This window comes from Scyliorhinus canicula, chromosome 6 (assembly GCF_902713615.1).
Source record: "Scyliorhinus canicula chromosome 6, sScyCan1.1, whole genome shotgun sequence".
Taxonomy (NCBI): domain Eukaryota; kingdom Metazoa; phylum Chordata; class Chondrichthyes; order Carcharhiniformes; family Scyliorhinidae; genus Scyliorhinus; species Scyliorhinus canicula.
This window is the reverse complement of record NC_052151.1, coordinates 196,719,248-196,735,099: the sequence shown is the minus strand read 5'-3', so window position 1 is coordinate 196,735,099 and position 15,852 is coordinate 196,719,248. Positions and strand designations below refer to the sequence as shown.

At 50.2% G+C, this 15,852-nt stretch overlaps 1 protein-coding gene across 18 annotated transcripts in view; it reads right to left on the bottom strand.

Moving 5' to 3' along the window:
• The window catches only part of eys (eyes shut homolog), a 3,376,609-nt gene that overhangs the window by 508,036 nt on the left and 2,852,721 nt on the right, over positions 1–15,852 (bottom strand). For all 18 annotated transcript variants that reach the window (XM_038800705.1, XM_038800706.1, XM_038800712.1 and 15 more), the window contains one exon: positions 4,192–4,374. In XM_038800705.1, coding sequence (XP_038656633.1) covers positions 4,192–4,374 — 183 coding nt within the window. The remainder of the gene's footprint in view (positions 1–4,191; positions 4,375–15,852) is intronic.

Below are 15,852 nucleotides of genomic sequence, written 5' to 3'. Positions count from 1 at the left end.
CATCCTGGCACACTGATGATTCCTGACATGTTCAAGACGCACCCCCCCCCCCCCCAGTTGAGGGGTTGGCTCCTGGGTGATCGGTGTTATCCGCTGCGGTCGTGGCTGATGACGCCTATCCGGAGGCCCCAGACAGACGCAGAGACCCACAACAACAACCCCCATATAGCGACCAGGGGTGTGATCGAGCGCTACTTCGCCCTCTTGGGGCCTCACGGTAGCATGGTGGTTAGCATCAATGCTTCACAGCTCCAGGGTCCCAGGTTCGATTCCCGGCTGGGTCACTGTCTGTGTGGAGTCTGCACGTCCTCCCCGTGTGCGCGTGGGTTTCCTCCGGGTGCTCCGGTTTCCTCCCACAGTCCAAAGATGTGTGGGTTAGGTGGATTGGCCATGCTAAATTGCCCGTAGTGTAAGGTTAATGGGGGGATTGTTGGGTTACGGGTATACCGGTTACGTGGGTTAAGTAGCGTGATCATTGCTCGGCACAACATCGAGGGCCGAAGGGCCTGTTCTGTGCTGTACTGTTCTATGTTCTTGAAGATGTGGTGAACAAATATATGCAGGTTTGTGCCCCTCGCCCCTATAACTAAACTGAGCCCTGCACCCGTGCCAACTTAACTGGTGTCTACTGTTCTGGCCTTACAGACTCTAACGCTATATCTAGGTGGATCCCCAGGTGGTACAGCAGGAGAGGAGGCGGCCTGCTGTGATTCCTGCCCTTCGACAAGGTCCCCATTGCCGCACGTCTCCTGGGCGACTGGGCCCGGTTGCTGCTCGGGTGTTCTAGGTGGTGTGGTGCCTCCCTGTTCTGCCCGCTGCCCACCAGATGCGCCAGGGACAGGAGGAGGTGGGGGGGGGGGGGGGGGGGAGTCCGAGGTACTGTGGTGTTCTGGCACCTCCTCTGTGGAAATCACCGGCAAGGGCCTCCTACTCCTCCCTCGGGTAGCACGATTGCCCCGGCTACTCCAAAGGACAGGTTGTGTGCAAAGCTATCCCCTGAGACTCCCCGACACCTGGCGCTGCTAGACCTGGAGGCCTGCTTTGGTCTCGACCAGGTGCCGCATGCTCGCGGCCATGGAGCGCGGGTAATGGACCATCTCCATCTAGATTGCGCCTCATCACACTACCACTGTGCCACCACCTTCTGGGTCTGTGTCACACCAGCCAATGACTGCGCCATCGCCCTCTGGGACTGGGCCACCTCCCTCTGTGTCTGCACCATGTTGGCCAGTGCCTCCGACGTTCCCAGCCATGGCCTGCTATGGCTGGGAAACTCACAGGAGCACCACTGCAACTTCCAGGTGGCTCTGGGACATGGTCGCCTGTAAGGCAGTAGCCCTAGCCTGGGCCTCGGCCAATGCCTGCACAGAATGCCCCAGGCCTTGGACATGCTGATCCATGGCTGAAATCATTGCCCCCAATGCCTCCACCACCGAGGCCATCCGTGCGGCGTTGGCCTGGATGGCACGTATTGTCGGCACCACCTCCTACTGCTGCACGTGGTTGGACTCCTTCAACTGCGCCTGCAACTGCTGGATACTCGTCAACAACCCTTCATGTAGTCCCTGGCTCTGTGACTGCATCTCCACAATCGATGGGACTGTCTGTTCCAGAAGTCCGGAAGTCCGGAAGTCCGAGTCCGAGGGGGCCTCACGGTAGCATGGTGGTTAGCATCAATGCTTCACAGCTCCAGGGTCCCAGGTTCGATTCCCGGCTGGGTCACTGTCTGTGTGGAGTCTGCACGTCCTCCCCCTGTGTGCGTGGGTTTCCTCCGGGTGCTCCGGTTTCCTCCCACAGTCCAAAGATGTGCGGGTTAGGTGGATTGGCCATGCTAAATTGCCCGTAGTGTAAGGTTAATGGGGGGTTGTTGGGTTACGGGTATACGGGTTACGTGGGTTTAAGTAGGGTGATCATTGCTCGGCACAACATTGAGGGCCGAAGGGCCTGTTCTGTGCTGTACTGTTCTATCTTCTACCTGTCTGAATTGCAGCTAGTTCCTCAGGTCGGCCTACCCACTGACCATTCGACCCCTCAGGGGTCCACTTGCTGTACCGGGTCAACTGTGCGGTGTGCACCAGTGGGTGTCCCAGGAGCCTCTTCATGAACATGGCCAACTGAGGGGAGTGTTGCTGGGATTACATATATTGATCATGATATTGATAACAGAGATCATTAAAGGCCTCACAAACAAAATCCCCTCACCCCACCCCTCCCCGGCCCCTGACCAAGCCCGAGTCCGTGAGGGGGTCTCCACCCCCTCCCCAAAGCACTGGGGCATCAACTCTGGTGTCCTTGCACGGCAGGCCAGAAAATGGAAATGGCTACCCACTTCCCCTCGGTAGCCACTGCGCCAGCTTCAACTTTTTGTAAAAGAGCACTAAACAACACTCCCGTAACTTCCCGCCGGTGAGTTCCCGCAGGTAATTCCCTTCAATTTGACTTCAATCTTGTTAATGAGATTAAAGTGAATGCAAGTGAGGGTTAATGATATTCTCAATATTTTGGGGCACGATTCGGAACTCGCCCTTGAGGGTGATGGGCTGAATCGCAGAATGGTTCACGCCTGGCGCGAATCCCGATTTTGGGCTTTCCTGATCCACGCTGGACGCAACGGAGTGGGTTGAATCGCATGGAAAGTTTTTTCATTCATTGGATGTGGGACAGCAGTGGCTGGGCGAGCACTTTTTGCCCATTTCTAATTGTCCTTGAACTCTCGCTCGGCCATTTCAGAGGGCAGTTCAGAGTCAACCACATTACTCTGGGTCTGGAGTCACGTACAGGTCAGGTGAGGTAAGGGCGGCAGATTTCCTTCCCTGATTGACAGATTTTTATTGAATACAAATTCCAACAGCTGCCATGGTGGGATTTGAACCCAGATCACTGGAGCATTACCTGTCTTACCCATCCAGTGACAATACCATTATGCCGCTGCCTGACTAGTTTTTGCAGAATCCACAAGGAGAGACTCTCTATGGGTAAGCTATCACACGGATAATAGTACATCTTGCAAGAAGATGTGAAGATCAATGGGTAGCAGTGAATGAAATGATTTGACATCATTTATTACAAAGAGACAATTATCCTAAAGAGGAAGTGTCTGAGATGAATTAGATCTGAGTTATCCATTGAATTAAACAGAGATTTAGCATGCAAAAGTTGCAATTGCCCCTTGCTGCTTAAAATTAAGTGCTCCAAAGTTGCACAGAGGTAGAACATAGAACAGTACAGGCCCTTCGGCCCTCGATGTTGTGCCGAGCCATGATCACCCTACTCAAACCCACGTATCCACCCTATACCCATAACCCAACAACCCCCCCCTTAACCTTACTTTTTAGGACACTACGGGCAATTTAGCATGGCCAATCCACCTAACCCGCACATCTTTGGACTGTGGGAGGAAACCGGAGCACCCGGAGGAAACCCACGCACACACGGGGAGGACGTGCAGACTCCGCACAGACAGTGACCCAGCCGGGAATCGAACCTGGGACCCTGGAGCTGTGAAGCATTTATGCTAACCACCATGCTACCGTGCTGGTACTGTGATAAATGATTTAAATTTCTTTATATTCTGATATTTGCAATTCTGTCATATATTCCATCATCTCACATTTGAATAGGAGCCAGCTAAAAGTCATGGATACTTTTCTCTTCTTCTAATTATATTCCTTTTGTATCTGCACCACTGCTGAATTGAGGCAGGACATAAGAACCCACAGTTTGAAAATAGGCCATTTGGCCCATCAAATCTGCTTCTACAGTACAAACTGCCTTACAAACTGCAAATTTCCTTTGGAATGTTTCTGCTCAATTATTTCATGTATCCTCAAAAGGAGAACAACAGATGGACGATCCGCCTATGCATATTCATTATTGATATCCTGGTTCACTGATCTCCACCTACAGCCCTGATGATCCCATGTTGGGAGTGATAGAACACAACAAGAAGTACTGGAGAGCGTGGGACAGGGGAGTGCAGAATGCCTGAATTGGTTACAGGGCAAAAGATGGCACTCATTGAATTGGTACAACATAGCGACAGAACATTCGACCAAAACAGCGGTTTTGTTCCACAAGAGCCTCCCCCATCTACTTCATCTAACTCCATCAGTACATTATTATTATTCTATTATTCCAACCACACCACCTCAAAGGGAAGCATCCCTCATTTCAAGCATCGCTAATACTCACTGTAAAGAATGGTTCCAGTGGAAGAGGCTGTTTTTATTGTTAGGTACATCATCACCTCTGTGTCTCCTCTTGTTCCAATATCAATGCCTGTATCAATGCCTGTATCCCTTCTCAATATTGTAGTTAGTGAAGGAAGTTCTATGTAAGCATTTCCATTGAACGATGGGAAAAACAGTGTGATATCTGGAATGGAAGAAGCACCGGGTTACAATCTGACTACAGTATTTCAATAAAAATACAGCATCACAAAACTTAAAATAGAAGTGTACGGACACAGTTTTCCATTCCTCGTCCAATTTCACAGTTGAAAATCAATTATTTTGTGACTACCATAGCCACCTATTTGGAAAAACCACAAGTTCATATTATTTTATGTATCATAGCATTATAGAATCCCTACAGTGCAGGAGGCCATTTGGCCCATCGAGTCTGCACCGGCCCTTGGAAAGAGCCCACACCTCCAGCCTATCCCCCTAACCCAGTAACCCCACCTAACCTTTTTGACACTAAGGGGCAATTTATCATGGCCAATCCACCTAACCTACGCTGGGAGGAAACCGGAGCACTCGGGGAAACCCACGCACTGGGAGAAAGTGCAAACTCGACACAGTCACCCGAGGCTGGAATTGAACCAAGTCCCTGGAGAAATTCGCTACTAGTTCCAAACTATATTCAGATTGAAAATTTCCCAAATCAATTATGTCTTCTCACTGGTGGGCAAGAAGTGTGAAATCTGAGACATTGACTTTACGTTCGCAGAAACTATTGCTTCGTAACTTAGGAGTAATAATGACACATCTTCAATTTCCTCAATCGTAACAAGGACTTCCAAAACATTTCCTAATCCAATGAATAACATTTTGAAGTATATTCATTGGTTTAACATAGGAAGCATGGGAGCAAGTTTGTACATAGATGTTTTTGTTTAAATATATTTTTATTGGAATTTTTCTGGACCCCACAATATTGATTAAATAAGCTGTTTTTTGTGGAATGGACCGAGGAATAAATATTGGCCAGAATTTTAAACAAATTTCCCCTGCTCTTCTTCAGAAGGCACCATGGGATCTCCTACATCCCCCTGAGAGGACAGACGAGACCTCAATTTAAACTCTCGTTTGAATTATGACATTTGAGACCACGCTGCATTCCCTCGGAACTGCATCGGAGCATCAACTCAAACTTTGTGCTCAGGAGTCTCACACAATTCCCAAGTCCCTCCATCGCTGATCCTGCCTAAAGCAAACTAACTCCCCCTGCCCCCCTCAATCCCTAACCCCCCCCCCCCCTCCTTATTGTATCTGCTAACAGTTTAGTTTTCCCCAAAGAAGTCGATAAACGGCTGCCACCTCCGGATCAGCCCTAACATTGACCCTCTCAGGGCGTACTTAATTTTCTCAAGCCAGAGAAACCCAGCCATGTCGCTAACCCATACCTCTGATTCGTAGGCCCCGAGTCCCTCCACGCTAATAGGATCTGCCTCTGGGCTAACGGAGAGGCAAAGGCCCAAACGTCAGCCTCTTTCACCCCCTGAACTCCTGGATCTTCCGACACTCCAAAGATCGAACCTCTGGACTCAGCGCCACCCTCGTTTCTAGCACCGTGGACACGACACCGGCAAACCCCTGCCAGAATCCTCTGAGCTTCGGACATGCCCAGAACATGTGGACATGATTTGCGGGCCCTCCTGCACACCTCACACACTTGTCCTCTACCCCAATAAACCTGCTCATCCGGGTCACCGTCATGTGTACCCAGTGAACCACCTTGAATTGTATCAGGCTGAGCCTGGCACATGATGCGGACGTGTTGACTCTGCTCAGAGCATCCTCCCACAGACTGGACTCTGGCTCCTTACCCAGCTCATCTTCCCACTTGCGCTGCACTTCCCCTATCTGGGTTCCCTCCCACTTCACAAGCTCTTTATACATTTCTGAGACCTTCCCCTCCCCCACCACCATTTTAGAAACTACCTTATCCTGTATCCCCTGTAGTGGTAGAAGCAGAAAGGTCGAAACCTGCCTTCGTGAAAAGTCTCTCACCTGCAGATAGCAAAACCCATTCCCTCCCGGCAATTCGAGCTCCTCCTCCAAATGCTCCAAACAGGGAAAGCTCCCGTCGATAAACAGATCCCCCTGCTCAATGACACCTCCGAAACCCCCCATCCAACCTCCCCAGGACAAACCAGTGATTGCCACAATTTGGAGCCCACACCGACACTCCCTCCACTCCCAGATGCTTCCGCCACTGCCCTCAAATTCACAGAGTCGCCACCACCACTGGGCTTGTGGAGTACCGAGCCAGTGAGAACGGCAGAGATGCCGTTACCAGTGCTCCTAAACTTGTGCCCCTACATGATGCCGCCTCCACCCGCTCCCATACCGACCCCTCCCCCGCTCCCCACTTCCTGATCATGGCTAGTAATAGTTCCTAAAGTTCGGCAGGGCCAACCTTCCCCCCTTCTCGGCTCTGCTTCCTTACTCACGGGGTTTTACACGCCCACACAAACCCAGAGATCACCGCATTAACCAGCTTAACAAGGGCCTTTGGGATAAAAATAGGGAGACACTGGAAGACAAACAAAATCTCGGGAGAACCATCATCTTTACGTCACCTTGCCAGTGACAGCGGGAGCATGTCCCACCTTCAAAAGTTTTTCTTCATTTGCTCAGCTAACCAAACCAGATTTTATTTATGAACTGCTCCCAGCCACATGCCACCTGAATTCCCGTGTATCGAAAACTCCCTCCCACCACTTTAACTGGCAACTCCCCCAGCTCCTCTCCTGCCCCCTCGCCTGGATCACAACAACCTCACTCTTATCCATTTTCAATTTATACTCCGAGAACAGGCCAAATTCCCATAAGATCCACATAATCTCTCCCATCTCCCCTAAAGGGTCAGAAATATACAGGAGTAGGTAGTCCGCATGCAGTGAGACCCTGTGTTCCACACACACACACCCCCCCCCCCCCCCGCCCCTCCCACCCGCCGGACTAGCCCCCTCCAGTCCTTTGACACTCTCAGCACCATTGCCAATGGCTCTATAGCCAAGGCAAACAACAGAGGGGAGAGTGGATAACCCTGCCTTGTCCTCCGGCTCAGTCTGAAATACTCCAAGTTTACTCGGTTCGTCCGCACACAGCAACCGGATCCATTCTACAAAACCTTGCCCAAACCCAAACCGCCCCAGGACCTCCCACAAATATTTCCGCTCCACCCGGTCGAAGGCCTTCTCCGCCTCCATAGGGACCACTTCCCGCCCCTCAAAGGACATCATGATGACATTCAAGAGCCTCCTAATGTTGGCTGTTAACAGCCTATCTTTGACAAATCCCGTCTGATGCTCCCCTATCACCCCCTATTCTCGAGGCCGAAATCGTGGCCAGCAATTTGGCATCAACATTCACCAGAGAGATTGGCCTGTATGACCCGCATAGCTCTGGGTCCTTCTCCCGCTTCAGGATCAACGAGATCAAAGCCTGTGGCATTGTTGGGGAAAGGACACCCCATTCCCTAGCTTCGTTAATAGGGCAGCACTGTAGCACAGTGGTTAGCACAATTGCTTCATAGCTCCAGGGCCCCAGGTTCGATTCCCGACTTGGGTCACTGTCTGTGCGGTTCTCTCCATATCTGCGTGGGTTTCCTCCGGGTGCTCCAGTTTCCTCCCACAGTCCAAAGATGTGCAGGTTAGGTGAATTGGCCTTGATAAATTGCCCTTAGTGTACAAAATTGCCCTTAATGTTGGGTGGGGTTACTGGGTTATGGGGATAGGGTGGAGGTGTGGGCTTGGGTAGGGTGCTCTTTCCAAGAGCCGGTGCAGACTTGATGGGCCGAATGGCCTCCTTCTGCACTGTACACTCTATGATTCTATGATTAAATGCCCTCACCAGCAACGGGCCCAGCATCCCAGAAAAAATCTTGTAATATTTCACAGGGTATCATAGAATCTTCATAGAATTTACAGTGCAGAAGGAGGCCATTCGGCCCATCGAGTCTGCACCGGCTCTTGGAACGAGCACCCTACCCACACCTCCACCCTATCCCCATAACCCAGTAACCCCACCCAACACTAAGGGCAATTTTGGACACTAAGGGCAATTTATCATGGCCAATCCACCTAACCTGCACATCTTTGGACTGTGGGAGGAAACCGGAGCACCCGGAGGAAACCCATGCACACACGGGGAGGATGTGTAGACTCCGCACAGACAGTGACCCAAGCCGGAATCAAAGCTGGGACCCTGGAGCTGTGAAGCAATTGTGCTAACGACTATGCTACCATGCTGCCCCCTAATCCGTCCGTCCTATCCATCCGTACCGGGCTCTTGCCCGACTGCATGGCCTCCAATCCCTCTACAACAACAATCCTGATCGAGGCTCCCAGCCCCTCCACCAACCCTTCATCTTCGGAAACTCCAAACCATCCAAGAATTGCCCCATGCCCTCCACTGCAGCCGGGGGCTCTGATTCATACAGCTGATTATAACATTCCTTGATCACCCGCTGGGTCCAAAATCATATTCCCCTCTTTATCCTTCACTTTTCCTATCTCCCTGGCCACCTGCCTTTTCCTGAGCTGGTGCGCTAACATCCTATAGGCCTTCTCCCCATATTCAGACACCGCCGCTTTCACTTTCCTCAACTCCCCCACCACCTTCCCTGTAAATAACAGACCAAACTCCATCTGCAGTTTCTGCCGCTCCTTCAACAACCCCCCTCTGGGGCTTCCGAGTACCTTCTACCCAGCTGGATGATCTCCCTCAACAGCCTCTCCATCTCTGCCCGCTCCACCTTCTCCCTAAGAGCCTGTACCAAAATCAGCTCCCCCCCTAACTACTGCCTTCAGTGCCTCCCATATCGTTGTTGCCGAAACCTCCCCTGTGTCATTCATCTACACATAGTTCTGGATGGCATCCCTCACCCGCACACACACCTCCTCAACTGCTAACAGTCCTACATCCAATCTCCATTGTGGGCGCTGTCTCCCCTCCTTGCTCACCCGTGAACACACCCAGTGTGGGGCATGGTCCGACACCACAATCGCTGAATACTCGGCATCCACGACACCCACCAGCAAAGTTCTACCCAAAACAAAAAAAACAATTCGGGAGTTCACTTTATGCACGGGGGGTAAAAAAGAAAACTCCTTTGCCCTTGGTCATCCGAACCTCCATGGATCTGCCCCCCTCATCTGCTCCATAAACACCTTTAGCTCCTTCACCGCAGCTGGCACCCTCCCTGTCCTTGAACTTGACTGATCCAACCTCGGATCTATAACAGTCCTCCCCCCCCACCCCCCCAAGATCAGCCTATGTGAGTCCAAGTTCGGGATCTTCCCAAACATCCGACTCATAAACTCCGCGTCATCCCAGTTTGGTGCACAGATATTCACTAATACCACCGGCATTCCCTCTAGCTTGCCACTCACCATATTGTACCTACACGCCCGAGCCCGCCACTATGCTCCCTACCTCAAATGACACCCACTTATTGATCAAAATCGCTACCCCCCCTAGTTTTCGAGTCTCGCCCCTTCCTCACCCTCAGGAGTGTCTCCTGTAGCATTGCCACGTCCGCCTTTAAAATGTTCAAATGCGCGAACACACGAGCCCTCTTGACCGGCCCATTCAGCCCTCTCATGTTCCATGTGATCAGCCTGGTCAGGGGGGCACCCCATTCCCCCCTCCCCACCCCGCCGATCAACCATCACCCTTCTTAGGCCAGCCTCCAACTCGCGTCCTGCGCCTCCTGAGTCCCGCCCCTTGGCGCGCACTGTCATCGACCCCCAATTTATCTCCAAGCGGCAGTCCCTCCCCTGTCAGCAGATCAATACCTCCCTCCCCCATAACAAAATAACTATCCCATTCCCATCTGATGACATCAGCAGCAGAGCTGTGTGTGAGAGTCTGTGTGCTCTGCTCAAAAACAAAAGTGAAACTGGATTGCAAGGCACACTCCCTTTTTAGTGATGTCATGTTGCTATCCCTTAAAGGTACATTACCACAGTAGGTTTTAAGGAACATCTCAACAAAGAAGGGAGAGACAGACAAGTCGAGGGTGAGAAACCAACACAGAAAAGGCCCGGCTGCCATTGGTAGAGCGATGGAAACTGGGAATGTACAAGAGGTCAGAATTGCAGGATCGCAAATATCCGAGGGCTGAAGATCTGGAGGAGATTACAGAGATCGGGAGAGCTGAAGTCGGGGTGTGATCTGAACAGGGAATGAGAATTTTAAGATTGAGGCGTTGTTGCACTTGGATCGAATGGGGTGAACAAGGTGCAGCCGTAAGTCTGTCGGCAAATGATGGAGCAACCAAACCTACTGATGGCTGGCTGTGCTGGTGGGGCTTTGATTGGAATCTTCCACTCTGTACTGCTCCATGGCACAGTGCCTAATTGTCAGCATTACACTATACTTGAATCCTGTGGTACTAAGTTTCAATTCACTATGAATGCCAAATGGATGAGCCAGCCCTATGATGTGGGCAGCACGGTAGCATGGTGGTTAGCATAAATGCTTCACAGCTCCAGGGTCCCAGGTTCAATTCCCGGCTGGGTCACTGTCTGTGCGGAGTCTGCACGTCCTCCCCGTGTGTGCGTGGGTTTCCTCCGGGTGCTCCGGTTTCCTCCCACAGTCCAAAGATGTGCGGGTTAGGTGGATTGGCCATGCTAAATTGCCCTTAGTGTCAAAGTAAGTTTAATGGGGGGGTTACTGGTATAGGGTGGATACGTTAGGCTTGAGTAGGGTGATCATTGCTCGGCACAACATCGAGGGCCGAAGGGCCTGTTCTGTGCTGTACTGTTCTATGTGTGGTAGTTTGGTGCATCCTTGTGGCAGATGGAACAGCTTTAGAGTTTTTAATCCAGAATCTGTAAATATAATTCCACGCTGACATTGCCAGGTGGCAAATGCCTGCAGATACGATTGGTGGCATCTTGACTGAATATTTGGCGCTCTACTTTACATGCTGCACAAATGAAGACAAGTCACTCTGTTATTATGGTGACTGAGATGATTAAAACAGATTGGGAGAAACAATTTATTCTGAAGGTGGGTGGGAGGAGTCCAGAACAAGGAGGCAATGTTAAAGTTGGAGGCGTGATCTCAGGAAGCACGTCTTCATACAAAAGGTAGTGGAAATCTCGTACTTTACACTCCCTCCCCCACCTCAAATAAAAAGCTGCTGAGGTTGAGGGTCAACTGAGCATTTCAAAACAGTTTTATAGATTTGTATTAGTTAAGAATAGTCAGGATTATGGAACCAAATGGGAAGCACGGTGGCACAGTGGTTAACACTGCTGCCACATAGCACCAGGGCCAGGGATAAGAGTTCAATTCTGACCTTGGCTGATGGTCTGTGTGGAGTTTGCATGTTCTCCTGAGTCTGCGTGAAGTTTCCTCCGGGTGATTCAGTTTCCTCCCACAGTCCAAAGATGTGCAGGTTAGGTGGATGGGCCAAGCTAAATTGCCCCTTAGTGTATGTTATGTTCTGTAGACTGGCCGAAGTTAATGATGAACTAACGTGAAGTTTAAATTAATTTGTTATGGAACAAACTGCGTGTTACGATAACCAGGATAAGTAAACTAATAGACAACTAACACTGAGACCTCCTTGTCGCAAATTCCATTATGGCCCTCTCGCAAGAGTTTCTGGCCATTGCAGGATTTGTCCTGCAAACAGCCTGGAAAATGTCATCCCTTGTGTCTGCGGTCCTTGTCCTTCTAGATAGTAGTGGTCTTGAGTTTGGAAGATGCTACTGAAGGAGGCTTGGTCAGTTGTTGTAGTGTATCTTGTAGATGGTACACTGTGCTGCCCCGATGGTGGAAGGAGTGAATGTTTGTGCCTAGGGTAAATCAAGAGGGCTGCTTTGTTCTGGATGGTGTCAAACTTCTTGAGTGCTGTTGGAGGTGCACTAATCCAGGCAAGTGGAGAGTATTCCATTACACTCCTGACATGTATCTTGAAGATCAGAGACAGCTTTTGGGGAGTCAGGGGGTGACTTACTTGCCGTAGGATTCCTAGCCTCTGACCTGCTTTTACTGAAGGCATTAATAGGCGAGAGAAGATTGGAGCATTCATTCTACTGGCCCAACCCAGGTCTCAGAGGAAATTTTCTAACCAGCTGCCCTGCGAAACCCCTAGAATGTCCCTGCTTTGATAATCAATAAACTGTGGATATTAGGTGAAGATATTCTATCCAGCCCTCATTTCAAGGATTCCAGTTTTCAAGGCTGACTCTTTCTTAAGGTTACAAGGTTTTGTGTCTCAAACTTAATTCTCTATTTTCCACATGATAGAAGTAAATTCATTGCCTCAAACTTCTCATCATATCGTGCAAAATATTCAACTCCTGAGTACTGGGTTATAATGAGGGTGGAATGTACCTGGAAACTTTCAAGCAATGTTAATTCTTTTCGATCATATCTCTATTCCGAACACGTTGTCTTTAAACTCTTTTTCTTGCTGTACAGCCATGCCAAGATTGGTCAAAGGGGAATGCTCATTACCAAGGGCCAACCCATCCAGGAAAAGAAATGCGGACACGGGCAAGCAGACCGAATGGATTATTTTTCTTCCGGACGATGTAATAAAAACTCAGAGGAATCACCTCAAAATTTAACGTGAAAACTCTCCCGAGTGTATTGCAAATGATGAATTTCCAAATCTCGGAGTCCGTCTATTTTGCAACAGTGTCCAGGGGGCTGAGGGAAGCATGCAGCATCTCTGAGAAGGCAGCTTATTCAATTGCAATCCAGCAGCAACAACACAAATGGGTGAAACCATGGAGGAAGCCTCCACTCAGTGATAGTGATGGCGATGATAGTGTGATTCACAGAACCCAAAGGAGGCCAATTAGCCTTCACCCCTGTTTAAGCACTGAGCTCTCAGGCTAACTGACAGGGCCCTTTGAGCTTTGTAAAATAAGTGTTAGATTAGGTGAGGGATTTCTCCTCACCTGAGCACAGCTCACTGTAAGTGTGCCAACTTCATCACATCAATATAAAATTGCTTAGAACAATTTGAAGAGTCTAATTGTTCACTTTCCTGAAAATATTGTTAATTGTAAATTGTGGATTATCCACCAAGTAAAATTGACTAAATGAAAGGAAATAGCTCTTTAGCATAATTATCCATCAAACTAATTATCTCTGTTTGTTGGGAAGGAAGAATTCTATCGTGAATAGTAATGTGCTGATTCTTTTAAAAATCCCCAGGCTTCTCTTGAAGACCAATTATCCTGCCCAAAGCCAGAGTCAATGCAAACTGTTCAGCAAAGAGACAATTGTCCCCTTTCGGATTTGGTCACCAATTAGAAAAATGAAGCCAGTTGACCACCTGGGAACTTTCTAAGCTTTCTCAGCTCACATCAGCTTCGAATTAAACGTTCGGCAGTTGTGCAGTCACCTCACCATCCCTGTCTAGTTCCCATTCTGGTGGCTTCACTGTCACGTTAATTCACTGAGTATCCATCTGGCAAAGGAAGAAGCTGGAACCAATCTGTTTTCAAAGTACAGGGGGCTGGATTCTCCCAAAATGAGGCTATGTCCCCATGCCAGTGTAGAAACAGTGGAGTTTTACTCCTGAAATTCCTGTTAAAAAGTTGACCTAATTGAATGCCCTGCAGGGGGTTAGCAGGGACCCGGAGTAAATCTCACAGCTTTAGCACTTCCGTTTCGGAGCCCGCGCATGCCCACGGTGGCGGCTTCCAGCGGCCACGCCGAGCACCATGGCGGACTCGGACCGCGGAGCCAGACAGAAAAATGAGACCCCCCCCCCCCGGATCGGCTGCGCGCCTGAGCATCTAACCCCGCACATCTAATCCGCGGCTGCCTCTAAAGGCCCCCCCCCCCCCCCCCGTCTCCGATCCCCCCGCCCCCGACCACAGTGGCTGAGTAGCAACCGCCACACCAGCATCCCGTCCGGCAATTGGTGGTTAGTTCCACGCCGTCAGGAACTCAGCTGGTCAGGTGCGGAGGATTGTTGGGCGGGCCTCTGGCAATGGCCTCCGGCGGCGCGGCGTACTCCGCGGTCACGCCGATTTTCAGGTCCCGGAGAATCGCCGAACCGGCATCAGGCCCGATTACGGTGTGACAGTGGATTCTCCGGTCCCGCACCAGCCACAATTTCAGCCCGGCGCTGCAGAGAATCCAGCCCCTGGTATTTCCTGCTTCCATTCATTTTAATGAATCAGTAACTGAATAAAAATCAATTCAAATTGAGGTGATGGGGTGGTTATTCTATATGTACCCTAACCTTTCCCAAATTACTGATCTTCATCACAACTAGAGTGGAACATAAAACATACAGTGCAGAAGGAGGCCATTCGGCCCATCAAGCCTGCACCGACCCACTTAAGCCCTCACTCCCATCCTATCCCCATAACCCAATAGCCCCTCCTAACCATTTTGGTCACTAAGGGCAATTTAGCATGTCCAATCCACCTAACCTGCTCGTCTTTGGACTGTGGGAGGACCCGGAACACCCGGAGGAAACCCACGCATACACGGGGAGGACGTGCAGACTTAGCACAGACAGTGACCCAGCGGGGAATCGAACCTGGGACCCTCGTGCTGTGAAGCCACAGTGCTCTCCACTTGTGCTACTGTGCTACCTCACTCAATTCATAGAATCATAGCATTTACAGTGCAGAAGGAGGCTATTCAGTCCATTGAGTCTCTCCCATCCCTTGGAAGGAGCACCCTACTTAAGCTCACGCCTCCACCCTATCCCCGTAACCCAGTAACCCCACCTAACCTTTTGGCATTAAGGGGAAACTTAGCATGGCCAACCCACCTAACCTGCACATCTTTGGACTGAGGGAGGAAACCGGAGCACCCGGACGAAATTGGATAGTTTTTTCAAAGAGCCAGCACAAACACAATGGGCCAAATGGCCTCCTCTATGTGCTGTAAGATTCTATGGGCAAGATTCTTTGGCCCACTCTGCAATGTGTTTCTTGTTGATGGGAGGCAGCCCATTGTTGGCCCACGGCGGGATCTTCTGGTCCTGTCGCTGTCAATGGGATTTCCCATTGACTCCACCCCACCCTGCCAAGAAGCTCGCGGGAGTCTGTTGTCGGCGGGACTGGAAGATCTCATCGACGCAAACAGCCAAAAGATCTCGACTATCATATTAAGAAGCACACAAACATGATGCATGACTAAAAGGCCTTATTTACACACATTTAAATAATCAAAAAGCAGGAGGTTGGACTAACCAGCTCTGTGGTTCCTCTGCCTTGTCGCATTCTGACTTCTCAGTGGAAGCAGTTGGATGTTAGGGCGGCGCGGTGGCTCAGTGGTTAGCACTGCTGACTCACAGCACAAGAGTCTAAGGTTCAATTCCGACCTCGGGTGACTGTGTGAAGTTTGCACATCCTTCCGGTGTCTGTGTTGGTTTCCTCTGGGTGCTCCAGTTTCCTCCCATAGTCCAAAAATGCGCAGGTTAGGTGGATTGACCATGCTAAATTAACTCTAGGTGGGATTGTGGGGATAGGGTGGGGGGAATTGGGCCTATGTAGGGTGCTCTTTCAGAGGGTCTACAGACTTGATGGGCCAAATGGCCTCCATCAGCACTGTAGGGATTCTATGATTCAGTTAGCAGCTACATGACGTTAGACATTACGGAAAAGTCAGAAGATGTTAAAACTTATGT